Below are 27,718 nucleotides of genomic sequence, written 5' to 3'. Positions count from 1 at the left end.
ACAGGAAAAATACAATTTCATAAAAATATATTACATATCCTTGACATCTGTTGTTTTTAATAATTTATTTTCATAAATTTCACGTAAGTATACACAACATTGGCGATTGTGATTTTCTTCTTTTTGATGTAATTTATTTTATGAGATACCCATCACTTGTTAATTAATCCATAATTTATATGTATATGATTCAATGTACATGTCAGAAATAATGATACATAATTTTTAGTTATAATTTCACGAATTTTATAAAAATTCGACGTAATCACACATTGTACTATAGGTTTTCCCAATTGTATTTAACTTTTGTTGATTATTATATCAAAAGAAATGGAAACAAGGTAAAAGAAATGTTCTTCTGTCTATTGACTTGTACAATCTATATCGTACAAATTCTCTGATTGCTCAGATAAACCTAAAAATCTCAATATTAGTAAATATTAAATTAAAACAAGTAATTCAACAACTATTATATTGTTACAGAACACAGATTGTTGTTGAATGCTCATACAACAATCTGAAAAATAAGCGAAGGTAACTTTGAACATCATTGAAGAACAGCACTTTAAAAAATCAACTAATTCAAAAAGCTATATTTTCTTTATTACTTAAGAATGTTTCTTTAGTCGTGGAATATAGTTGGTAAATTTTTGGCAGTTTTCTTTCATTTATTTGTTACACTGTGCCACGTAATAGTACTTTTAATCTGACCAGTCTTATAAGCCTTGACAGCAAGAAAAATATAAAATCTGAATCTTAAACATATAATGTAAGGCACAAAACAAAAGTATGTATAAGAACGAAAAGTTGTCAGGAAATACTAGTGCAATACTCATGAAATGAGTGTAATAATTATGAAATCGCAAAATGATATCTAACCCTCGCTAAATTTTCATAAAGAGATTGATAAAACAAAAATGGAATAGTGCGCAATAATTTATAAACATAAAAAGTGAAATGACAGCACCTGTCTCCAGGAACAAATTTTATGTGCATTCAGTTTTATAATCATACTATTTTTCTTTTCCACCTCACATTTTCCATCACATATATATATTATGCATTTTATACGGGGTAAATCGCTACTGCGAGTCACATTTCAAAGTAATTCCAAGATAATATGATTCACCCTGTACAATTTTTTACTTATCAAATGTAATATCAAGAAGATTACTGAAGTGTCTTGTAATGCAACATTGGTATACAGGGCTATATGATAAGGAAGCTTGGTCGTCATTGGACTGTTTTCCAATCTTCAATGCCCATTCTTCAACGTTATTTCGAAATATTACTTAGAATAAAGAACCCATTAAGAAAGAAAAAAAATGGTTTCATTCCCAAGTATCAAAGGAAAGATTTAGCGATGGACCATTTCAATTTCATTATCATCGCTCAAAAAAAACTTATATTTTTAAATCTTAATATCTTCAATAAGAGACATGGAAATCTATTCTATCCACTTTCAAAATTTAGTTTGTTCCCGCTACCTCTTCAGAATGAAAATTTTATGTACAGCCAAACGTAACTTCCGTACGTGCGATATCGTATGTGAGAGACCGAGATCATTTTCCGTTATTAAAAGAAATATTTAGACTTTTTTTTTTTTAAACCGCATACATATCCATAATTTGAAATGTTCATCATAAAGCGAGCTCTTCAAGTTCCTTCATTAAATCAGCTTCTTTCTTGATCTTGTCTAATTGATTGATTTCTAATTGCTTCCCAGCTACTAGCAGTTCCTTTAATTTTGAAATCTGCTCTAGTTTCTGTAAAAAATGAAGAATAATAAACAGTTAAATAAATTTTATTTTATTACTGAAGTATTAGTAACAGAGATCCTTACGCTTTTAATTTTTTTAATTTTCTTACTCCTCTCCAGATTATCACATTCAGGAACATTTGTATTTAAATTCTGACTTTCCGTACTTGTAGTAACTTGTCCATTTGTACTTGGATTGTTTGATTGAGAAGATGCTAAGGATTCCGATTTCTTTGTACCTTTCTTTGCTTTTTTCTTCGCTTTTGTTGTAGCTACAACAAATATTGTATACATGTAAAATAAAGTACCTATTTTGTATCTATAATTCTAGGCTTTTAAATTTATCTAATGCTTTGAACCTTTTTTCTTATCTTTGAACATTTCATCATCACGTAATTTAAAACTAATAGTTTCCCCTCTGGCAGAAGGTGGTCGATACACTTGTTTTGATGCTGAAAATGAAAAGAAATTCAAATATTAAAAGATAATGTCGATTAATATAGTAGTTCTATTGTTCTAAAGAACATTATAAAGAACTCTTACCTTGTGGTTGACTAGGAGCAATACCTTCAACAGCTTTATAACTAATTGGTTTTTCTGGAAATGTTCCTGGTGGAAAGGTTTGCCATAATACTTCCCAAAGTTCTTCTTGTTCATTCCATGGTCGTTCGTATAATAAAGTTCCGGTATAATGCCAAATCTTAAATCTAAATATGAAATATTTATTAGATATAAATTAACATCCAATTACCGAAATCGTACAGAAATATAAAAGATTTACCCATTTCCCATTCGAAGTCTAGGTGCGGTAGTTGCAGTCATGAAATGTTCTCCATCCGGCGACCATTGAAGAAGCGTTGTATCAGGAGCTTCAGTTTTAGCAATTAGTTTTCTGTTAGCTACGTCCCATAACTCGATACCACCACGGAGATTGCCAAATCCCGTCAAAATTAGAAGTGCAAAGTGGTTAAGAAAATACAGTTCTTAATAAATAGAAAAACAACTAAATAAAAAAGTCATTTAAAGTTAGTTTAGTAGCATTTTAAAGTAATTAAAGGATATTATTCCCTTGAGGATTGTAATAAATGCTATTCCGATGCAAAGCACCAAATTCAAATATTGGTTCACACTTAAGATTAAATAGTGTAGCTTTAGCTGGCATAAAATCATATATAACACAGAACTCATTATTTTTAGGAGACCACTGAACAGCATGTATAGGGCCCTTATTACCTAATTAAGAAAAATGAGAAATTACGTTTTAGAGACAAGAAAAAGTACTATTTCATAAATAAAAACAATAATAATTAATAGATCATAACGTACTAAGCATAACCATAGAAGTTTCTCCTTTTGTACTAAGATAGTGCAAAGTTTGTTTTCCATAATATGAAGCGCCTGTTTTGTCAACCTCTGTGCTCGTCATTAGTAAAACGCTTGTTCCATTATTATTCCAATAAATGTTTACTCTGTCCGCCTGAAGATAGAAATTATAGAATCTTGTGTACTTAAATACATATATATGAATTTTATAATAATATAATACCTGGAAGAAACTTTTGTTTGCTAAAGCTTGTGTGGATTCGAACTTCGGATATTGAAATAGTCTACCAAATGAAGGCTGATCCGATTTTCCTGTAATGTAATAATACTGGTTATAAAAAATAAATTATTAGCTAGATTGTAATAGTAGCATAGTACTTTACATGTAATGGTGTAATTAATAATTTGGTATTTAATGTGGAGAGTATTTATTCGTCTTACAAAGATATGATATTAAATTTATTGCAATTCCAAATTTCATTTATGAACACCTAAGAATCGCAAGTATATTGAAACAAAAAATAATTACCTGTTAAATAAATTTTATGATTCCCTAAAACTTTATGAAAGTACTTACATATAAAAATGAGCATGCAATAATCAGGAATATTTCCCATTAATGTTGATCCTGATTATATATTCATACTTGTATATTTTGTAAAATACCATTATGTTTTAATATTCTGTAGTACTTCTTTAAAATATTAAAGTATTCTATACAGATATAATTATCTTATAATCTTCATTCCATTTGTGCATTACATGCTTGCCACACATATTTGCTTCATAATGAGAGAAACTGAAATAAAAAAGTATTTCATAAAATATGCCAATTTTTTATATGATTTATGCTTGAACTATATTACTAATAAACATATGTTTTAATCAACCAAACGGAATTGCTAATTATCATTTTTAAATCATTTTGTTTGTTATATTGAAATTTGTATGACTTCTCTTAGTTTTTATGAAGCACTGATGTTTAACAACTAATAAACTGGTATGGTTACATGATAACAACTAAGAAACTAATATACTCTCCACATATAAGTACCTTGATATAATATACATGCATTTGTTTAATTTAAAATTAAATAAATACACAACAAAATTTAATTACCCGGCATATAACAGAGAATATAATATGGAGTATTACTTGGTGATATACTAAATCTAGCAACTTTGGCTACATTTATTCTGTACATAATTTTGTTAAAATTGACATCCTCATATAGAATGACATCTGCACCAACTAATAGCCCACAGATCTTTTCATCACTTGTCCATTGAGGTTCCCTAGGTAGACATAAGGAAAATAAGTTCTACCTATTGCTTATGTTTATCTTAAAAAAGCTGATAGTTTTTTGGTAATAATAAATATAAGATTTTTATAAAATTTAAACGTTATGTATGCCATTAAAATATGAAATATTTATTAAAACTGTATCTTTCTGATCACATAGATCACACAATGTTAAAAGATAAAAAGAAATAGTTTGCAATAATTAATAAATTTAATATAAATTTTAGTAAAAAATAAAATAAGTATGTAATACATTACCAGTCTGATTGTTTTTTCTGTATAAAACTCTTCACCAGTTCTCCAGTCTCTGATCTCCATATATGAAGATTTGGTGTTCCTTGAGGATTTGATGTTGTCGCTGCAATATGCAAATTAATAATATAAGTATCATTTCCACATTCAGAATATTGAAATATAATGCAAATAAAATATATGTTAAAAAATTTTATATTCATCTAATTTACTACAAAGTAATAAAATCAATGAGATAAAGTTAAATATATAAATAAGATATATAACACATAAAAATAACTAAAAATAAATAATATAAAATTAATATAATACCAATGAATGGTTCCCATGTCATAAAATATGTGCTTCGAGTGGAGAACTGAATCGCAGAAATTTTGGGCCTTTTTATTTCTGTAATAATTTTCCATGTAGAACAATGTAAAATCTTGGTAGTCACTCCGTTGACCCATGCAAAATAACTTCCTTCTGGGCTAAAAATCATTGCTTTACATGTTTTACTGTCATCTTTAGGAAATGACTTCACTGGTTCATACGATGGTGGGCCTTGTCCTAAGCTGATTCCAATGGAACCTCTCACTATAGAAAATCACATTAAAATATTCTAAGTTCCTTTTTCATTATTAAATTATTTATTACATTTAACGCATGAATAATTTTAATAGTAGTAAACATATAACATGAAAAATATTATGTATATCTTAAAATAAAAAAGTTATTAACATATATCCCTAATCCAAGATAAATTTAAATAACCACGAATTATTTATGAAATTAAATGAAATTGTCGGAAACAACTATAAATGTAAATACATTTAATAATAAATGCATTGTGATAACGAGGTACCACATGACGCATTTTTTTATCATAAATGTGTTCCAGTAATACAATGCCACATGACGCATTTTTGTGCAATCAGATATAGTGTAATACGAAACTTGTGAAGCATATCATGAATAGATGTATATTCTATGCATGCTAATATCATTTAGAAAAAAATAGCAGTAAAAATTTGATGTTAAAGTAAGAAAATTATCAATAAAAACAATATGAAAATTCTTACCAGCGACACAAGGAACAGTTAACGCCATTTTACCTCCGTTACCATGTGGTACCGTAATATCGAGTATCGACCACTCTTGCCAGACTGAGGAATTTGTCCCTTGAAAAGGATTTCTTGCACATGCGTCGCCAACATCGTATGCAAGAAACACGTGCGCTCAGTACCGTAGAAACTAGAATACATTCATCAAATTTTCTTTATCATCTATTTAAATTTGAATAAAAGCAATAATATATTTATACAATATAGCAGCTGTAAGTGCTATAATGTATATAAATAAGTTAATATATTCATTACCAGATATATTAAAAATAGATAAAATACCATTTATGTGTATATCGTGATATCAAAATACGTGTATCAATCTTTTATTTGAATATCAAAAATAATTTTCTATCAATTAACTACGCTTGCGCAAATGTTGAACTAGTAAATCTATTATCGACTAGATTTCTCGATTGTGAGTGATTATCCAGCAAATCGATCTTACTTTTTCAAAAATATTTTATCATTATTACTTTATTTTAAGTTATAAATGTATTTGTAATATTTAAAAATTTGTAGATTAATATTTAAATGTGGTCTATCGACAATTATGTGTTTATCAAATATTATGTTTCCACTATCTACGATATGAACCTTATAGAATTATATGTATGTTTAACTGTAATTTAGATGAAATATATAAGTCTATATTATTCTAAAAAAAGATAAAAAATACACAATCATATTATAAATCATTAACCTTTGAACCTGTTAAAAATTAAAATAAAAATATTTCAATCGTCGTACTTATAATATTAATATAAAATAATTCTTTATTACATAATAAGAATAGATAAGAAAGAAAATATTCGTTAATATAGTACACCATTAATGCAAACATATTTTAATTATGTTGTCGCACAATAAATTTAAAATTGAAAAGTGTTTACTGAGCACCCTATATTCAGCAGAAATCATATGTCAGCATCGTCTTGCGTGGGGTATGGCAAGTTCATGTTTTAGGTAAGGTATTATAGATTTTATATTATTTCTTAATTATGTTGTAATACCTTTTTTTATTATAGACATATATACTCAAACTATGAATGACATAATTAATATAATACAGATAATAGTCATATTTTTTATTTTTGTTTCGACTTAAGTGAGGTTATGTTTTTATGAATACAATCTAATTTAGTGACATGAAAAGAATGAGTAGTATTTATAGGATGTATTTTTTTTAATTACAATTTTATAAAATTTCTTAATCTTATGTTTCAAAAACAAATCTGTTATTTATATATATACATATATTTATTAGTAATGTGGATGAATATGGCTTTGAAAGACCTCAAGATTTTGACTATGAAACTTATGAAGATTTTATCTCAGAATACCTCAAAGTACTTGCAAAAAGAGCAAAAAAGTGGTCTGAAATCATTGGAGAAGGAAAATCATTACAACGTAATATTACAATAAAGAGATATGTTCGTAAAGGTATACCAGGGGAACATAGAGGATTAGTAAGTATAAAATTTACATTTTAATTCATTTTGTAAACATACAAAGAAAAAATTTAATTTTCAAAGGTATGGCTTTCTGTCAGTGGAGGAGAAGAATTAAAAAATGCAGATCCTGATCTTTATCAGAAACTACTCCAACCTCCACATAATAAACAAGTTGCAGATGTTATTAAAACTGATTTACCAAGAACTTTTCCTGATAATATATTTTTTAATAATACAGAAAATCAACAGTATCAATTATACAACATTCTATTAGCATTTGCTCATCAGAATAAAACAGTAGGATATTGTCAAGTATGTTAAATTTATTTTAATTTTTATTATTATAATTTTATTGTACATACATATTTTTAATACAATTTATATAAAAGATTTCTTCATATTATTTTAGGGCTTGAATTATATAGCAGGATTACTATTGCTTGTTACAAAAAGTGAAGAAACAGCCTTTTGGCTGTTAAAAGTCCTAATAGAAAAAATTTTACCTGATTATTATACTCCAACAATGGATGGCCTGCTTACAGATATCGATGTGCTTGCAGAATTAGTCAAGTAAATTTTTTTAACTTTTAATACAAGTGTACAAATTATACATGTATATGGCATTATCATTATTATTTTAGAATAAAAATGCCAGATATTTATCAACATGTAACAAATATAGGCTTACCTTGGCCAGTCATTACAACGAAGTGGTTTGTGTGCTTATTTGCAGAAGTATTACCAATTGAGGTAAAGTTGATTATATATGCTTTTTAAAGATAAAATTTACACAATTTGTTTTGCTGTCTTTTAACATTATTGTATGTGGTGTGTACACAGTTGATTCATGCATTAGTTTAACATTTTGAATTAATACCTGTTTGGATTGCCATATACTATAGAAGTATTGAATAAAATATTTACAACTTGGCAGACTACGCTGCGTATATGGGATTGCCTTTTTTATGAAGGCAGTAAAATTATATTTCGGGTTGCATTAACTCTCATAAAAAGGAACAAATGCAACTTGCTTGCTTGTCAAGATTTTACAACATTAGCAGAATGCTTTAAAGAAATAACAAAAGATAGTATTGTTTTAAAATGTCATGACTTTATGCAGGTAAATAAAGCATTTTTTTATTTTTTATTAAGAAAATAAACGTATTTTAACAAACCTAATCAAATAATTGCTATGAAATATTTTATTTTCTTTTACTAGAGTATATTTAAAGTACCTGGATCACTGCCTGGTAGCACAATTATTAAACTAAGAACAAAAATATCACGACAACGTTTGGAACAACAAAAGGAGAATAAATTAGGACGATAGTACTAGTAGCGAGACTTTACCTACTGAAAGATTCTAGTCAATATATTATATTGTAATTCCGAAAAAACGAATGTATGGTATAAGATTATTAATAATGTTACATCTACAGTATTCCTGTAAATATAAAAGTAAAGGATAGCATACCAGTAATCTATTATTACATTGATTTAGATTAATTTATAAGATTCTTTATACATTTTTTATTTATAAATACAAAGAAAACGGAATACTAATTTTATAAGATTGTAATATATTAATTGTATGAAGATCACGTGTTAAATATTTTTATCAATATAATTTTTAGTTCAATCAGTATCAAAATTAGAAATGAACCATTATTATGTATAAATAACTTTATTATAAGTTAAATAAAATACAGATTCAATATGTAATTAAATATCTATACATATGTGTGTGTGTGCGTGCGTGCGTGTGCGTGCACATACACATACACACATATAAATTTACTTATTCAAATTAGAATCACGGGGCTAGATGCAAACAAATTTCATATACACTACCTATACGTATACATTTATCTATATATAAATCATTTTTCTAGTAAATCTTTTGCTTCATTAATTTTTGCAGCAATATATGGAGATCCACCTCTATCTGGATGATTTACAGCCATAATTTTCTTAAATTGTTGTTTTACTTTCAATTTACTTGCAGTTGGTGATACATCCAATATTAAACTAGCTTCTCGTCGAGTCATTTTAGATTCAAAACCTCCTTTGTAATATTTACTATTTGCTAATGTCTACAATGACACGTTCCATTAAATCTATTGAGACATTTGTATAAACTTAACAATTAGGTGTTTACCTGTGAATTTAATTTTGGTACATTTTTATAAGCTTCGGCCATCTTTTGAGATAATTGCGGCATTCTTTTAAGTATATAACGCCCAGTAAAACCCACTACAGCAAGGCCAATGCCTGCTGCAATAAATGAAGTCTACAAATATTAATTACTAGTAAGAATATGTCCTAAAAATTCCGTCTTTTATCAAACGAAAAGCAATAAGTCATTAAAAAATGTCATGTTAATTTACATATACTCCTTTAAGTAATTACACGTATCTTCATAACCTCAAATACATTGAAAAAAATGTTAGATATTGAAAATAAAGGTGATTAAAATATTTTCTTCTTTTCTTTTCTTCTCATCATAAATAACAATATTTGTAAAGTCATAACTATTTATTTCACTTCTGATGAAATTGTGATGAAACACGTGCACATATATATACACACATTCTTGATATTGTATATACAGTTATAAATCACAAAACAATATTAATTCAGTAAAAAAATAAAGAAATATTAGGAATATATTATTACAAATTTTAATATATCAAGAATAAAATTAGTTCACAATATGTCATTGGTTTTTACTCTTACCATTTTATTAAAATTGTCAAAACAATACAGCGCTTATTAAAAAACAACAAACTTAAATAATCTTCGATCATCAAAAAAGTGGTGAAAAAGACGATCCACTATAGTCATTAGTAAAATCGAGCAGTAGCAACATTTGATCCCATTGTGGATTCAGCTTTATATTTATTGTCCGTTCATATGTCTCTAACCATATTACATATAATTATTTAGACAGGAAAATTTAAATAAATATAACAGAAATAATTATATTACGTACATGGTGTATAGTATAGTATATCAAAATTGTAATATTGTCGTTAAAAAGTGGAAACTGTTCTCCATACAAGGATGGCAATATTACCAGCGTTGTACATATATAATAATGACTTTGCTTGATACGTAACTGCACAAGCATACGATTCTCCAATAACCACATGAAATGGACCACCGAATCTTTTGTCTAAATTATCTTTAATATTTCGAGCTGCTAGTTCATGATTATCGGTATATTTCTCCGTAGCTGTAACGCATATTTCCATTGCTTCTTGCTTCATTTCTTCCTTCATATCACTGTACTAAAAAGGTTTCAAATAAACCCTAATATTCATTATAATATTAAATCTTGTAAAATATCATTCAAAACCTTACTTTACACAAAGGATATGTATGAAATATTAAAGGTTCTTCTATCTTTTTCACCTCACCTGTAGACATTTTTGATTATTAGAATAATTCTATTTCAATTAAAAAAAAATATGATTGAAGATTCCAGCAATATATTAAATTAAGGTACTTAATAAGCATATTTCAAAAACATTTTAAGGTTCAAGACAAAAGTTTTAACATAAATATGAAATCAACGTATTTCATTTGTTATTTTATATAGATGATAAAATGTATAAGAAACCGAATTTAATTTAAATTTATAAAGTAGAATTTAATTTTGTAGATTTTTATTCATGACAATATAAAATATTAATCTTTTTCATAAAAAATAAATTCACATATTTTTTAAAAATATTCATGATTAAGATCGATTGATATTAATGTGATGTCAAATTTTGTTTTCGTATTTAAGAATACTAATCTATAAGGTACCCAGACAGAATAACCAATGACTTACAAGAATTTGGAGCATAAAATCCAGTCAATTCTTAATCTTCGAAGAGGTTGTGACTATCTTAAATAACCGCTTTATTTTTGGCGCGAAGTTGTTTTATAGTTATGTTTAAGGAAAAATAATAAAAAGTGGTGATCTATATCTATAAATTACACACGATTATTGAAAGAAGGTATATTGTTGTAATAATGTTACATGTAATGTTAATAATTTGGTAATTTTTTAAATCAAAGAATCTGGAAAACATTTACAAATAAATACGAACTTAAAAAATTATTTAATAAACATTAATTTAACTTTATACCTGAAAATAACATTTTTATATTTATTCTATTTTACACTGATAAACAAATTTTACCTGCTGATTTATTAAATTCCGAAATATATATTGTATAACCTATAAATGTTATTTAGCGGTAACTCGATAAGGTCAAATTTGTATATACATATATTTGTGTATGTGCGTGCGTGTGCGTGTGTATGTGTGTATGTATATGTACATAAAAGCAAATTCAGTTAAACATGGATAACCATGGAAATATTTGTGTGAAATAATTTTATCTATAATAATAAAATAATTTTACTCATTACTTGTAATTTTATTTGTAAAAGATTTATCACTAATACAATTCTAATTTTTTACTTTTTACAGATTAATTCGTATTATCTATTTTATTATTAATATAATATGGAAGATCCAGCTATTGCACGTTTAAAGAATTTGGTGGTCAGCAGTAATGAAGCATTGGAATTTAAATTAGTACGTTCTGTTGAAGATTTAGAAAATGATCAAAATACATTTAAACCAGAAATGTCCCATCAAGTATTTGGAGATAGGTTTGTTATTGAAATATATATTATTAGAAATCTATATAAATATCATAGATTATATTAAATATATTTATTATGTTTGATTTTTAATTATTAATTTTGTTTATCAGTGAATCTATATTTGGTTACCGAGATCTCAGAGTAAAGTTATATTACTCAGCAGGTTGTTTAGAAACATATTTAAGTATGAATTATTCAGAAAAAATAAATAAAGTAGTTCATGAAGGAGTCGAAGCTGACGAAGTATTGCCTAACATTGCTGAAAAATTAGCTCCACAAATACATACCAACATAGATGCATTTATTGAATCTTTAAAGAAAGATGATATATTTAAACCTCATGGTGAACTGCTACATTCATTTTCTATCAGTGGTAATATCTTGCAATATTATATATTCCTTCTTTATATCATAAATAATCTAAACAATTAATCAAAATTTATAAATAATATAGATGAAAATTGTACAAGAAAATTTGAAGTGTACAAAGCAGATATGACTTATAGTGGTTTTAAAGAATATCATCAACGTCTCCGCACATTTGTATTATGGTACATAGATGCTGCCAATTTTATAGATATTGATGATGAGCGGTGGCATTATTTTAATATGTAAGTTTAATCATGATTTTAATTTATGCTGTGTATTGATTACATGACAAATTATTTTTTTAAATAGATCACTTTTTGTGGAACAGGTTTGAGAAATATCTAACAGCAGATGGTACTACTCGTTACGCAACCACTGGTTTTGCTACTGTATATCAATACTATGCATACCCACATCATATTAGACCTCGTATAGCTCAAGTTTTAATATTACCACCATTTCAAAATATAGGTCTTGGTACCCGTTTGTTACACGCTATTTACTGCGAGTATACTGGAAGAAATAAAGTCAAAGACATAACAGGTAAATGAAAACATAGAAACACATAATCATTAAAAACCCAAATTTGTATTTGAAAAGAATAAAACAAAAGTGAGGCCTGATTAAATACTTTTATTTCAGTAAATCTAGTTCATTTTGGTAAGGCATTGTCATCATTGTTGTAGTTGAGAACCCTTCCGCGACGTTTCAACGGTTAAGAGATTATGTGGATGCAATGAATTGCTGTAAATTATCTAGTTATTCACGAGAATATCTACTTCAAGGTTTTAATAAAACGATGGGTGAAGAGGCTAAAGAAAAATTCAAGATTAATAACGTATGTTTTATATTTTTTTCACTATAAGAGATATTTTTAAATTAAAATATTAATTTTTATTTTTAGAAACAAGCTCGCAGAGTATACGAAATTTTAAGATTACGGGTAACAGATTTAGCAAACGAGCAAGAATATCGCAAATATAGATTAGATGTAAAACGGAGATTGAATATTCCATACAGACGCGAACAAAATGATTTGATAAAATTGGAATGTGCGTTGAAAAACATTGATAAACGTACGAACATTACTCTACCTTCATTGGAGCAACGTATACAAACTCTTGACAAAGAATACAAAAGTTTAGAAGAAGAATATAAGAAAGTAATTAAACGTTTAGAAAATGCGGAAGAACTTTGAAATTTAATATTTTTTTTATTTTTTATTTTTATTAAGCTGCCCGTGTATGAAACGATTGATACTGCTTGAATATGAATTTTCAAAGAAAATCTTTTTTTATTGACTCAATAAAATTTCTTTTTATTAAAGAATATATTATGTAATCATATTTATATATGCCTAAATTTTTAATAATTGAACTTGAAAATTTGAATGTTAATTTGAGCATGCATCCACTCCTACTCCGACGCACACTCCATATTTCATTCTTTATAAGGCTTATTCGAAACGGGCCGGAAGAAGTTCGGATGGGCTCTTGACATACTCGTATCGTTCGGAATCCCGAAACTGGATTTGGATATCAGCATGAGCCACTGGCATATATTCTATGGATACGAGATTCTGTGAAGCCGTGTGAAGCAATTTGATCGCGGCCATATTGACTTTAGTATATAGCGCCACTATCGGTTGATCGGTATACTTTATTCTTTTATACTCTTCTTCGCCCTCACAGCATTCATCATTTTGTTACTACCACTGACAACAGACGAGTATACAGCATGGACTAAGAACAGAGAGAATTTACTCTCTGCTCAGAACAGGATAAACATGACATTAAGTGGAATTTTGTGTCTCAGGTTATGAAATACCGACCTGCCAAAAATCAGAGTATTTCTTACGCTCTCTACAATTTACTATAGGGAACATAGGAATTATCACAAACAACTCATTAGTATCTGTATCTCATTATATCACCTACGAGATACAGGAAAGACACGACATTTGTGACGTCATCTATGGACATCTTAATGTTTTATTGACACATATTTAACTTCAAATGTCTCTCACCTCACTTCACCCAAAATAATAAGGAAAAATGTTAGGAATATAATAGGTTATACACGAAATCATCGTTCCGATCATTTACAAAAGTATAGAATTCTATATTTCCTTTGCAAGCTGTTTTATTCCATATCTTATAATTCTATAACAAAAATTTAGTTTCAATCCTATCTACTACTTTGCTGGATTGATAACGTCGCATGTGACACGAAATGGGCGATCAGGGCGATCATGTACCTCGTCAGTGTTACTACATAATGGTCACGAAGTCATAACCTGTTGCAAGGGTAAAGAGGAGCACAGAAGAGTGAACTACACCGATCAACCGATAATGGCGTTACATACCAAAACCACATTATGACCGTGATCAAATTGCTTTACCCAGTTTCACAGAACCTAGTATCTATAGAATGTATGTCAATGGTTTATGCTGATAACCGAATTCAGTTTCGGGATTTCGTAACTTTTAGAAGCAGATTCCGCCCGATCCCTCCCGAGCATCTTTCAATCCATTCCAATCCCAAACACACGCGTACCTACATATCTATAGTAAGTGCTGAATCGATAACGTTGAAAATGATTCGAAAATAGTAAGGGTCAAGGCTCTTATCAGTGATATAAAAATACATTTAATGTTGAGCTTTCTTCATATTTCGTTTGTAATTCTTTAAAGTAGTAATTTAAATTCGGTGTATATCGAAAACTTTTAGATAACATCGAATAAAGTTAAAAATGACCAGGTGTAAAGTGAAGGTAAGATTATTTGTATTAAAAAAGTTGAGAAATTATATTTAATTAATTTATAGTGATACTATACTTGGCAAATAAGTTATCTATATCTTTTTTAAATCGTTTATATATTTGTATTATTATATTTGTAAATATTTGTATAGTTAATAAAATATATAGTTTAATTGTATAAACAATTTCATGTTGTGAAACTGTCACGTGACAAACAGGTGGCTTTTATTTTTTAAGTTGAATGCTATTGTATCTCTAGAAACTTTTAGGTCGGAATAATTGGTGGTTCAGGTTTAGATGACCCTCAAAATCAAATATTAAATTGTCAAACTATAATTACGCGAGAAAAGGCTAAAAATGAGTTTGGATTTCCATCTAGCGATCTTTACCACGGAAATCTTAACGGTGTAGACGTGGTATTATTATCAAGGTAACATTTGTGCTTTTAAAAATGAAGTTTAAAAATAGAATGAATATATTATTGAAAATAAATTAATGATATATCATACATTCCTTTATGTCTTAAATACTTTCTTTTTTTTGGAATAAAAGTTTAAAGCAGGAAATTTTATATAATTAAATGCATATAGACATGGACCAGGTCATATAACAAGTCCCACTGCAGTAAATTATCGTGCAAACATTGAAGCTCTCCGCGTAGCTGGATGTACTCATATACTTGCTTCAACAGCATGTGGCTCTTTACAGGAAACTATTTGTAGGGGACAATTAGTTGTTCCAGACAGTTTCTTAGATAGGACAACAAAAAGAAGTATTACCTTTTATGATGGTACTTCACCTAAATATTTTGGTAAACTAGATTTCAATATTATATTAATAACATAGTATCAATCCTATCCAAATAAATATTACAGTATCAAATTTTAGGAGTGTGCCATATGCCAATGGAACCAGCTTTTGATCCAACTACATCTCAAATATTGTTTGAAGTTGGTAAAGAATTAGGGTATGACATAAAAAAAGGAGGAACAATTGTAAGTATAGAAGGACCAAGATTTTCTTCAAAAGCTGAAAGTAATGCAATGCGTTTATGGGGAGGTGACTTAGTTAATATGACCACATGTCCAGAGGTACTACATTTCTTCTCAAATTTCTTTGTACTAATTTCTAAATTTACATAAAATATATTTTTCAATAAGGTATATTTGGCAAAAGAAGCTGGACTTCTATATGCAGTTGTAGCAATGGCAACTGATTATGATTGCTGGAGAGATTGTGAAGATAATGTTCATGCAGCTGATGTAATGAAAGTATTTAAGCAAAATGTTAGTAAAATAAGACATTTACTTACAAAGGCAGTTAAACATATTGGTGAAAAAAATTGGGACAAGGAAATTGATGCTTTACATGTAATTATCATAAAGTACTTAAGTAGCAAAGAAAATATAAATAATTTTATATTACAGAAAAATAAGACTAAATTTTTCTTCTTTTTCCAGGAATTATGTCAGAGTAGTAATGTTTCTTCTCATACTTTATAAGTTTGTGTATTTGTAATGTGACAGTAAGAATGTACTACTTCGTATTTTAGATTTATGTTAAGTTTGATAACCAAAGCTGAAATTTATACATTTTTTATAAAGGTTGTAACAATACATATTGTTCGTTTTAATAAATGATATAATTAAAATAAAATGCGATATTTGTTATCCAATATTAGTCAATCTAAATAGTCGACAAGAAAGAGAGAGGGAGAGCGAAATGATTAAATGATACTTTATATTTAATGTGTACATAGATTATAACAGAGTAATTTCTTGATCACATACTCCATTCAAGAATTCATTTATTCATAGATTTAACATACAGTTATCATTTAGCTAATATTGTCATCACTGTGACTGAAATGTTTTTACAACTGGAATTTAAAAATTATATATTATTAATATAATATTGCAATTGATTTTGGAGTATATAAAACAATACATTTTCACAATTATCAGTATGATACATATAACGTTTTTAATACATAGAACATTTTCATTATTTAACGCATAGGAAAACTTTTCTTTTATAAAATTTAATCGATGACGATAAAATTTCGTTTACTTTTTAACACTTTATCGTCAACTGTATAATAATTTATAGTTTGAAATACAAATGCGCTTCGAAACACTAATGAATTAATGATTATTATTCAAACGGAAATTATAAACTGAATTATCTTCCCATAGGTTAAAATATGTTTGTTTAAATCAGGAAAAATACTATATCTGTAGACCATTCTATTTCTCAAACGTATGTATAGAATAAAATTGAATATATTCAGACATACGATTCGATTTACATCGTTGTATTAAAAATATCATTTCGAAAAAAATAAAATTTAAGTAATATTACAAAGTAAAGTAATATTGCAAATCATAGTTTCTATACATAAAGTATTTATAATACAACCTGTTTGAACAACATGCACCATAGCGATTCCGTATATTACTTTTCATTTTTGTGCAGCCTTCAAATCAATATTTAATACTTCAATTGTATTTATTATAAAATGAAAAGTTTTATATATCATTAAAACTTGAAAGATAATGTTAATAATAATACTTTAAGAGTTCCACTAATGTTTTGCAGTTTTATAGTTTTTAATAAGTAACATTGATACATTAGCATGTATCTGGTACACTCTGCATTGTTAAAACATTAGTTTTTAATATTAGTGAAATAAATTTACAGTATCTTAACACTTCAATAACACTTATTTTACTAGTTGTCGCATAATACAATATGTATTATGAAGACCTATTGAATGAACATGGTAAAAGCATTTGAATCAAAACAGATATTATGACATATGTTCTTGTAACAAGATGCACTTTCTTCTTTATAACAATATTCACAATGGTCTTAATTTTATAAGCAATACATAACATAATACAATTCTACATTGCAGAATTTCTATTCTGGCACAATATATTTTTTTGCTCTTCATGTAGTACTATATAAAATAGGTTGTGCTATATTTAATTGTGAGAATTTTGGTACATTTATACAGGCATTTTACGCAGAATGTGATTATTATGGTTGTTAATCTTTAATATATTCAGTTTTCTTTAAAGCTGTAAATTTAAAGTATATAACCATATTATGAGTCTCATTTGTACTAATGTCTTTTGTTCAATTAAATATAGCCTGTTTAAAAAAAAAAGAAAATTTGCAAGATGTATTCAAATTCGTCTGCTAAAATTTATACAAATGATTGTGCATTCTATTATGCATAGTTTATATTAAGCTAATATCAAAGTACATACATCTCTCCAGGCATTTTGATGTACTATAAAAATATCAATTTTGAGTAAATATTTGATATACTCCTGGAAGTGAATCAATAATAATTACATTTACATTGAAAATCAAGATCGTAGCAAAGTTTTAAAAAATGCAATATATCGTAGTTCATGTAAACAGAAATGATCATAGTTCATACAAACTACTTTATACGCACCTGCTTTAAGTACCTGGAGATATGGAAGTATGTTTTATGTAAATGAAAGGATATTTAAAATATAAGAAAATAGACTCATCACTTCAATAATTAGACCTTATTGTCAACCATATCTACGTTGATTTTATAATACACATAAGGGAAATAGTCATTTTGGCCAAAACCTAACCCTGGTATATCCACGCTCTGTTTGAACAGACAAATAGGAAAAAGATATTAGGTAATACATGACAGAATTTTTATAAAGAAATCAAAGTAAATTCCTTTAAAATAATCTATTATTAAAATGTTACAACTTACATCTTGATTTCCTTGTGCACCAGACGATGTTGTAGCAGAGGAATCTAAATGAGCGTAATGCTGATTCAGAACATCACGTAAACGCCTTGCACATTTTTTATGAGGGTGCAATAATATCGCTTGAAAATTTACAGGTAATCCATACCTAATAAGTCATAATTTAATCGATATATGATTATATGTAAGCTTTGTAACATCAAATGATTATTTACCTTAGGACAGATTCTACAAATACGCGCAAAGCTTTAACATGAATCCATGCACAGAAACATTCACTAAAGTTAACTTTTAACCAACGTACAAGAGGCCCAAATTGTTTCTTTTTATCTGTTACCAATTTTGTTATCTCATTTTTTCCTATAACATATTTTAATAAATTTCATAATTGCAAATAATATCAATGTCTCTACTATAAAACTAAAAATTGTATAAACTAATTTGTATGTAAATAAAAAGAAAGTACTTGTTATAAATAGAAATAGAAGTTTGTAACAAGACATTAAGTACCTGCTGCTAATTCCTCTTCATTATATGTAAAATCACGAACAATGAATTTCTTTTCACGTGCATGTAATTTAAATTCATCGATAACTTTTTTGAACAAAGTAACAGTAAATAATCCATACTCAACATCTTGAGCAATGAGTTGTGTGGTACGTGGTACTATCATTTTCGTTAACTTTTCATATCCACTATGCCATTCCTGGAAATTTGCTCTAAACATTTCATAGAAAAAATTTTGTATCATCTAAAGAAATAGCAGCAATTACAAAATTTGTTAAGTAAGTTTACCTTGGGACGATTACAAGCAAAGTAGTTAAATATTCGCTATCCAAGATAAAGTGTTCCTTCTTCACTAAATCTGCCAAATTTCTTGTTAATAAGCTTCCTCTATATAATAACAATTATCTTCCTTAAATAACTTTCAAGATATAGAAGTCTTAAGTAAAATCAATAATAGTTTACATATATGAAATGTTCGGTAATAAAAAGTTATAACTTACGTTTGCTTCTTTTCAAGATTTTGTAAACTTCCTTTCAAATTATTATATGTTGTAGATTTAGTTTTAAGATCAGCATCAATTTGACCCACTTGTTTACTGATAATGTCAGCAATATTTCTCAATGATTGTTTGATAGGATACTTTGCCATATCCCACTGGAATCGAGTTATATATGATGGTAGATCACCTAGTAAATTTAAAATGTTAGTGTAATTGTTCTGTGAGATAACCATCTTCATTTTCTATATAAATATTCAAACAGAGCTTGGTACAATTTTGAAAATGTGGAATCATAAGTAACATGCAATGTTTAAATTACATGTAGTATAATTAATGTTTAAGTGTGTTTATAAATGGAATACTGAATATATTTTTAATGATTTGATAAAGTTTATAAGCTGGAAATGATAAAGCTCTGTTGAATTGTAGATATATTGTACAAATGCAGAAATATATCTGTAACATCTAATTTTATCAACTGTAATATTTACATTTTTCATTTTTAAATATTTTCTCACACATTTTTATTATATTTTTATGTTCATAAGAAAAGTAATAAAAAATTCTAAACTTCTCTTTAAAGAAAATAATAATATTACTACTTACATTATGTTTTTTTTATGCTAGTTAAAAAAAGAAAAGAAAATTATAAGTCTGCATGTGTACAATAAAATTATGCATATGAGTACATATCTAATTAAATTAATTTTAGCTGAACCACAATTAAAATAATTTTGTAGATTGACTCTGTGATAAGGAGAGTATTGATAATAATAAGATAACAGAGAAAGACTGTTTCTACTAAACTCATTTTTTGATTCTAGTACGCTCCTTACTTATTATTAGCGTTACAAGAATAAGCGAGACATTAACAAAAATACAGCATGCAAACATGAATGTATAGAAGCACTTTATGTTATCAATTCTTTCTTATTGTAAAATTCATTTCATTTAAGTAAAGTTAATCTTTCTTTTCAATACATAACATTTTTAAGTAGACATTAGCTCAAATTAATTAACTTATATATCTGTAATGAAAAAGAATTACTCGTAAATCACGTTTGAATGAATCGTGAAGTTTCAGAATTAAGTAGTTCCAGCTAGTCCCTTTAATTCAATGTTGTAAGATTTGCTTCACTGCAATTTCTTTTTATTATCAATAAAAAAAAGCTTTTTGACAAAATATTCATTCAAACAAAATTTATGATAACTCTGTAACTACTGATGGATTTTGAACTATGTTATCATGTCCTTTCATGAAACTGTCAATGGATAATTTTTTATGAATAAGCACACACGCACGCATGCACGCATGTACACTTGTTTCATTAAATTATGAATGCAGTGAAAACTACTGAAATATGATGATCATTGATGCTATGTAAATAGTTTGTATCTTTTAATTAGTATTTTTAAGATATCATGTTTGACTTGTGTATATTAGAGACCTAAATGATGTAGCATGAACAATAGTAACATAGACATAGTATACGGCTAAACTAAGATATTTAAGCATTTCATGCTAACTGTTTATGAAGTATTTTATAAAAGTTGATCAGTAGGATGTTCTCTGTGATATGGATAACTTGTAGTGTTGAAGGGTACTGAGCACCATACTGTCATTAAAATTTATCTTATCATGCGAAACAGTATGTTGTAAGTCCATGTACCGATCGATAAGTGTTTTAAAATTTTTGTTAATTGTGTCTCATCTGTAGTCTGTGCTAACGTCCATAATACATATGAGTACATGTATTATAGTTTGTGCAATAGTCTTTCTATGAAAATTATAAAAAGTAATGGTTTGAAAGCATGTAAAAGCTAGGTATAGGAAAATGCTAAAAAATGTATTGAAAGAAATAAAGTTATTACTAAGATTGTGTAACTGTGTTTTAAATATAGCATACTTCTTATAATTGTTCTTAAACCATACTTTAGTCTGTATTTATGGATATGAATTTTAAATCCACAAGATTTTCTGATTCACAATCATAAATTTTAACTTTAATAATGGTATATATAAATTATTTAAGTAACTTAATGTAATGACAAAATAATTACATCAGACCAACTTATTATACTAACATATTGTAACTTTCCTTCTTTTTTTGTATATGAGTAATCTTTAGTAAATTTAGTATTTATTTAAACATGTATCTTTTAAAAATAATACATAAAAAAATGTTATACATAGGAAAATTGAAACGAAGTATGGTATAAAAGAACATGAAGTAAAGAAGTTATAAAAAAGAAGCAGTTAAAATGTTAAGAAAAATAAGGTTGATAATGATTGAGGTAATATACTATGTGTTCATTCATTCGTCCACAGCACCTGGAACAATTTATTGAATGATTTCTAAAAAATATTAATCAAATAGAACACTCTCATATCATTAAAAATGAATTTTAACACAAAATTAGATAGTCCCTTAATGTGTTTTGTACTTGTTCACCACTAGGACGCAGGAGTGAAAAAGAACTAGCTAAGAACTTAAAACAAACTAGAGCATTTCCCGAAAAATAAACTTTAAGAATGTACGCACATTTGCTGCAATTAAAATGTGCTAGAACATGGGCAGCTGTCTTTGTTATCTTCCAATTTTTTAATTCCTGCGTGCACAAGAAATATTGTAGAAATATCATCGAGGAAATTACTGTGGTACAACACAAAATATTTGATATACTAGGCTTCTGTATTTTGAATCACAAACTAAGTAAACTAAACCAAGTATCTTTTTCCTTTTGGTACTGTCTCACTTGGTGTATGCTGTAAGCATTCGAGAGAGATTGTCATGACTTTTATAATGTGCTTTAATATTCTTTCTACCTTTCTATTTTTTTTTTTTTTTTTAAATTGTCAAAGTATATACAAATATGTAACATATATTTAGTCACTAATACAAAGAAAATTGTGTCTTTTGAATAATGCAAATTCAATTATAACAGAGTGTAGAAAATTTATTACAGTGACAAAAAATAAAAAATAAAATATGTAATAAGCAATGCTTTCTCATTTGACATAGCACATTAACATTTAAGAAGATTTGAAATAATTTATTACATTGGAGGCAAGATTTGGCATAAAATATTTTAGCATTACAAACATTGCATATATGTAGTGCATAGTTGTGCAAAATTGACACTGAAGGAAATGCGCACTAGGATCATAAAGACGCTTTCAATATATAGTGACTGGGAAAAACTGAAACAACGTGAGTTTCAATTATTCTTGTTCTTTTTCCTCTAAGCAAAAGCTGCATGCGAAGATCATTGTTTCAAAACTTTCAATACTATGAAATGACAACCTCTCTCTCTTTCTTTCTCTCTCTCTCTCACTTTCTTTCTCTCCTATATCTACCTCCAAAGGAGATAAGACAAGACAAGAATCGGTCGCTAAACGGGCGAATCACGAGGTGCACAGGAAAGTAGGTTTGAACAAGTCTCGCAGCTATGTTGGGAGAAAAGGTTCGACGGGTTGACCTGGCGGTGATAGGACGGGTACCTGGATTGGGCAAATTGCCGCTATGGTCTTGGTCTTGGTCTTGGTCGTTGTTTTGGTCCGCATCGTCTTCGTCGTCGTCATTGCCGAGCGATTTGCGATTGGAGGTAGATCGATCTGCTTTCTCAGTAGTCCGATGACGTGTCGCCGACTGCCATCTGGTCTCTCCTTCACTGCTACAGTTTGATGAAAGGGAAAGACTCGGACTCGTGGGAGTAGGACTAGGAATAGGTGTGGAAGAGGTAGAAGCAGCGCACCAATGCGCATGGTAGCATGAATATGCTGATAAAGGATCATTTGATGATTTGACATCACAGATGCCCTGAGGACTATATGATGATTTCTTTTCGGTTTCAGAAGGATGATTGTGATGTTTATGACTATGATGATGCTCATGATGATGATGACGCTGGTGATGATGCTGACCTAAACAGGCGGCTGGTTCTGGTTCACATTTCTCCGATTCCTTCCACTGCTTGTGATGCTCCTTTGAAGACTTGTGTGATGGGGTGACGGGGGTGTTTGGCGGGGTGTCCGGACCCCCTTCGGGGCTCGAGCTCTCCCCATCCACTGACGTTTGACCTATCCATTACAGCCCAGTCCCAATCTCCGCGCGATTTTTCTTACGTCTCGTTCAACTATTATTGCGTCCTACGCAAATGCCTAACGACAATGCTGTCGAAACTCAATCAAAATAACTCAAAAAAAAGAAAAGAGAAGTCACGGAGTATTTAGCGCATAGACAACCTCTCTATTTCATTAAAAATTTGATCACGCAAATACGACTTTAATAAATGGATAGTTTTACACATCATAAATGAATGTTAATTTTTATTATTTCACTAGTGAGTATACATATTAAGAGTATCGCGTTTACATTTGTAACATAAGAAACTAGTGAGATATGCAGTTTTTACTAAAAAAAATAATAGGTTAGATCTATATTTAAATAATTGTATTTATAAAAACTATGCACCTCATGATTACAATATTCAGTTATTAATAAGATTACTATACTTGTTAAAAATTTGTTGATTCCTATCTTTTTCGTTACTACATTTTGCAAATAAAGTACCATCTAGATCTTAAAGGAAGATTTCCGTTAAATACTCCGAAGTGGCAAAAGCAACAAAAGAATGAAAGAAAGAAAAAACGAAAACAAAAGGAAAACAAGACATAATCAAAATGAATAAAGGAACTAAAGACAAAATGAGCAAATTATATGCGATAATGTCAACTTAAATTGCAAATGATTAATAATGCCAAGGGTATAAAATAACTGAAGAAAAAAGGAAAAAAATCCGTGTAATAACTAATTCGAGCTTGGTGACCACAGTAACCCAAGCAACTCCTTGCGTCCTTTGTAAATTTTTAATAAAAAATGTGGTCTATATCTCTAAATCACTGTATATTTGAAATATTTCTTCTACATATATTTCAATATATGATGATACTGCATGTTTGTGTACTAAAATTTTTTGTAGCTTTATACATCTTTGATGGTGCACATGTATGAGCATTTGTTAAGAAAATAATAAGGTAGGGAAATAGGGTTAATGTGGTCCAAATTAAACAAAGCAAGCCAAGCAACACCATAAATATGAGAAAATATTTGTTATAAATAATAAAATAAATGAATTCTAATCCAATTATAGTAATAAGCATTCTACAGATATGTAAATCATATGCCAAAATATGATGTGTACCATCATATCTTGCACATTAACTAAAATTCTTAATTTCTTAATAAAGTAAAAAATTGAAAAAGGTAAAGAAAGAAACACTGATTTTATGCACTTAAGTAATAATCATACTGACTATAACAGATTGACATAGACTATGTTACTCATAAAAATAAATAGGCATATAATTTTTAATGTTTTTCTTTCAAGGATAATTGTTCAAATTACTTGATTGTTTATTTATTATATAGAATTTAGAATACTTTACATTCAAACAGACATTTTAATATATTACAGGAAAACCTTTTATAATACAGATTCTTTCAACTAAATGTTGAAAAGTTTAATAAAAAAGATGTATGGTACATATCATATTTAAGAATGTTAATTACTGTGTGCTATAGCCACAAGTATTTTGTCTGCATATTATCCTCAATAAAAAAACATGTCTATTAAGACAATTTGTAAAAAAATAATATTGTTGTTATTTGATTATTAGCGTACACAGACAAAATTTTGTTTCCATCTATCAATCTATTAATGTAGGGTACTGAGGAAAAGGATCAAAGACTCTAATCGTGCTATTATTATTATTATCAATGAATAAATTAAAATTTTTAGAAAATCAACTGATACATGTTTAAGATCATTGTTAAAGAAAAATTCTAAGTTGTGTGCATGTTTTGTGTTGTGTATAGTATTCATTGATGTCTTTGCCAACCAATATTATTTTATTGTTAAAACATCATACACAAAAAATCGATCGATACCTGTTTGTAAGGATCCAAAAAGATAAAATACCATGATATAATAATATAATACCAATATTTTGACAAATCTTTAATATTGAAGCATTCTATTTGAAGCAACATTGGATAGAAAGTTGATAATTTTGAATCCTTGACTTTTTCAATAATCTGTTCTCTTATATTAAAGAATAGATTATATATATAAATTTAAATTATAGAATAAATTTTAAAAACATAAACACACCAATATTTGTACTCACTATTGTTAGCCAAAAGATTTTCATGTAGCTTGTCTCTCTGATCTTCTAAAACTTCTCCTAGGTATGTTGCCACCTTGCGTGTTACTTGTTCAACATAAGCATCAAGTTTTCCTAGATCATCTGATAAGCCAACCAGTTGGTCCAATGTTCCCACCTTTAAATCTGGGATATGAAATTTGTAGTTGACTGACAAAGAATGTTGTTTTGATGTCAAATTGTTCATGGTTTCCCATGTCTGTTGACATGTTTTATCTCCAGGTGCGGATATTAACCAATATTCTGTCATTTTGGACAATGTTCCAATGTAGATGACTTAGTATATCTGAAAAATTGTATTGTAGAAATGTTATGTATTTCGTTCACATAAATTGTCATATTTTATAGTGTTATATACCTATTTATTTGTATTATATTTTGTATAGCAAATTTTATTCAATCTTTTAACATTTCTCAAACATATAAACATCAAATAATTTTCTATATATTTATTCAAATCTCTATAGAAATATTAGAGTGGTATTTTGTATTAAAATAATTGTATAATTTATCTATGACAAATACATTTTTGAGTTGAGAATTGGCTGTAGAGAAAAGTAATTTTGTCAACAATCACCTGATTGTCTATCAAACGTAGCTAATCTATCAAATTAACATTATAATTCTACGAGTATCGTCCATGGATTCGTTACTTATTCGTGTGTAAGTAAATGGTGGTGCGAAATTCAGAATTCTAAATAATTGAAACATTTGCAAAGCTTTGAAAAATGAAATAAAAAAAGGGGGTGTGGCACAACATATTTCTTTCACTGTGGTATTATATTATGTAATTAGGCGCGCTTTCCACGTGACATATACTAAGTGCAAGAATGGCGCGCCGAACTTACAGAACGATCAATATATGGAAATGACAAGTGTTCATAAAATTACAAAAGAGATGGTCCTAAATTGATAGGACTATACAAAATGTTTAGTGCAAAGTCGAGCTTATCATTGAGATGACTTAATGGCGCCCACTATTAAACCAGTATAAAATCGATAATACAATAGATCTGATCGTTTTCATAAAAAATACGTCGTACATTAAATTTCGAACAATCTGGAAGCTTAATATCAATCAATATAATGAACACACAATATATTGCATTGAGTGGCTCAAAAACAAGTATCACAATCTTAATATTATATTTGACAATAATCTTCAATTTCTTCTTAATCGTAAAACATGAGTTAAAAGCACTTTCTATTTAATCATAATTTATTGATCATTGATTTATTTTAAACGCGAAACAAATTGCTTCTACTTACCCCAGATATTTCAATTTGTACCTTTACTTGCAAAACACGGTAGATGCTTGAATTTCTTTAGAAATTTAAAACATTCGCTGTTCTAATCACTCAATCGTCGAAACTATATCAGAAACCATTGTGACCTCACGTGATGACAATTTTGTGCTGCTGTCTTACGACCCGCCCGGCAACTAAAGCATAAACTAAAAGAATCATCAGCTGATTTAGAACCAGAGATGAGTAGAGAGATTGCCAATGAGTATGGGAGAAATTCAATCAAATTATGCTTCACGAATTACTGCCTCTAGCGGTTAAACAGCGGAACTATACGCATACTCCGATGTTTTTGGTTGGATGCGAGAAATATGAATATGCACAGCGAGAGGTCTCATCTCCTACTTCACACCTATTCATTAGTACTCATCTTTGGTTGAGATACTGTAAACTGCATACCGTATCCAGTGTTATATATTACTAC

General features: G+C 28.2%; 7 protein-coding genes across 10 annotated transcripts; 3 read left to right on the top strand and 4 right to left on the bottom strand.

Moving 5' to 3' along the window:
- Positions 1 to 48: 48 nt before the first annotated feature.
- Positions 49 to 5,851, bottom strand: LOC132912512 (eukaryotic translation initiation factor 2A). The gene is made up of 12 exons (XM_060969994.1): positions 5,699 to 5,851; positions 4,950 to 5,213; positions 4,644 to 4,743; positions 4,203 to 4,378; positions 3,306 to 3,394; positions 3,086 to 3,236; positions 2,822 to 2,992; positions 2,541 to 2,715; positions 2,303 to 2,466; positions 2,119 to 2,211; positions 1,844 to 2,031; positions 49 to 1,766 (listed from the first exon to the last, which is right to left on the bottom strand). Exons 1-12 carry the CDS (start codon positions 5,724 to 5,726, stop codon positions 1,641 to 1,643), a joined length of 1,725 nt encoding a protein of 574 aa, XP_060825977.1. The 5' UTR covers positions 5,727 to 5,851; the 3' UTR covers positions 49 to 1,640.
- Positions 5,852 to 6,554: 703 nt separating this feature from the next.
- Positions 6,555 to 8,674, top strand: LOC132912518 (growth hormone-regulated TBC protein 1). Its single transcript, XM_060970003.1, has 7 exons — positions 6,555 to 6,706; positions 7,008 to 7,209; positions 7,276 to 7,506; positions 7,604 to 7,764; positions 7,836 to 7,944; positions 8,129 to 8,314; positions 8,414 to 8,674. The coding sequence occupies exons 1-7, from the start codon at positions 6,594 to 6,596 to the stop codon at positions 8,522 to 8,524; spliced, it is 1,113 nt and encodes a 370-aa protein (XP_060825986.1). The 5' UTR covers positions 6,555 to 6,593; the 3' UTR covers positions 8,525 to 8,674.
- Positions 8,675 to 8,859: 185 nt separating this feature from the next.
- LOC132912531 (mitochondrial import inner membrane translocase subunit TIM14) lies at positions 8,860 to 10,068 on the bottom strand. The gene is made up of 3 exons (XM_060970027.1): positions 9,931 to 10,068; positions 9,353 to 9,484; positions 8,860 to 9,287 (listed from the first exon to the last, which is right to left on the bottom strand). The coding sequence occupies exons 1-3, from the start codon at positions 9,931 to 9,933 to the stop codon at positions 9,075 to 9,077; spliced, it is 348 nt and encodes a 115-aa protein (XP_060826010.1). The 5' UTR covers positions 9,934 to 10,068; the 3' UTR covers positions 8,860 to 9,074.
- Positions 10,069 to 10,226: 158 nt separating this feature from the next.
- Positions 10,227 to 10,623, bottom strand: LOC132912750 (dynein axonemal light chain 4-like). Its single transcript, XM_060970444.1, has 2 exons — positions 10,558 to 10,623; positions 10,227 to 10,484 (listed from the first exon to the last, which is right to left on the bottom strand). The coding sequence occupies exons 1-2, from the start codon at positions 10,621 to 10,623 to the stop codon at positions 10,227 to 10,229; spliced, it is 324 nt and encodes a 107-aa protein (XP_060826427.1).
- Positions 10,624 to 11,035: 412 nt separating this feature from the next.
- On the top strand, positions 11,036 to 13,553 carry LOC132912577 (histone acetyltransferase type B catalytic subunit). Its single transcript, XM_060970097.1, has 7 exons — positions 11,036 to 11,201; positions 11,682 to 11,866; positions 11,971 to 12,233; positions 12,315 to 12,471; positions 12,558 to 12,772; positions 12,916 to 13,067; positions 13,134 to 13,553. The coding sequence occupies exons 2-7, from the start codon at positions 11,718 to 11,720 to the stop codon at positions 13,425 to 13,427; spliced, it is 1,230 nt and encodes a 409-aa protein (XP_060826080.1). The 5' UTR covers positions 11,036 to 11,201; positions 11,682 to 11,717; the 3' UTR covers positions 13,428 to 13,553.
- A 757-nt stretch (positions 13,554 to 14,310) lies between these two features.
- Positions 14,311 to 17,314, top strand: LOC132912578 (S-methyl-5'-thioadenosine phosphorylase-like). The gene is made up of 6 exons (XM_060970098.1): positions 14,311 to 15,002; positions 15,260 to 15,420; positions 15,581 to 15,801; positions 15,879 to 16,081; positions 16,151 to 16,360; positions 16,451 to 17,314. The coding sequence occupies exons 1-6, from the start codon at positions 14,982 to 14,984 to the stop codon at positions 16,490 to 16,492; spliced, it is 858 nt and encodes a 285-aa protein (XP_060826081.1). The 5' UTR covers positions 14,311 to 14,981; the 3' UTR covers positions 16,493 to 17,314.
- A 332-nt stretch (positions 17,315 to 17,646) lies between these two features.
- Positions 17,647 to 27,659, bottom strand: LOC132912575 (V-type proton ATPase subunit C). 4 transcript variants are annotated; one of them, XM_060970091.1, is made up of 9 exons: positions 27,259 to 27,659; positions 25,954 to 26,275; positions 23,266 to 23,844; positions 19,764 to 19,950; positions 19,552 to 19,650; positions 19,267 to 19,475; positions 18,972 to 19,116; positions 18,760 to 18,904; positions 17,647 to 18,645 (listed from the first exon to the last, which is right to left on the bottom strand). In XM_060970091.1, exons 2-9 carry the CDS (start codon positions 26,237 to 26,239, stop codon positions 18,550 to 18,552), a joined length of 1,746 nt encoding a protein of 581 aa, XP_060826074.1. In that variant the 5' UTR covers positions 26,240 to 26,275; positions 27,259 to 27,659; the 3' UTR covers positions 17,647 to 18,549. The 4 variants fall into 4 exon arrangements, with proteins under 4 accessions (XP_060826074.1, XP_060826075.1, XP_060826076.1 ...); XM_060970092.1 differs by lacking the exon at positions 27,259 to 27,659 and adding an exon at positions 26,567 to 26,824; XM_060970093.1 differs by lacking the exon at positions 27,259 to 27,659 and adding an exon at positions 26,348 to 26,458.
- Between the last annotated feature and the right edge of the window lie 59 nt (positions 27,660 to 27,718).

The sequence above is a fragment of the Bombus pascuorum genome, chromosome 12 (genome assembly GCF_905332965.1).
Source record: "Bombus pascuorum chromosome 12, iyBomPasc1.1, whole genome shotgun sequence".
NCBI lineage: Eukaryota > Metazoa > Arthropoda > Insecta > Hymenoptera > Apidae > Bombus > Bombus pascuorum.
Note: the sequence above shows the minus strand (reverse complement) of the source record. Positions and strands in the feature narration are given on the sequence as shown.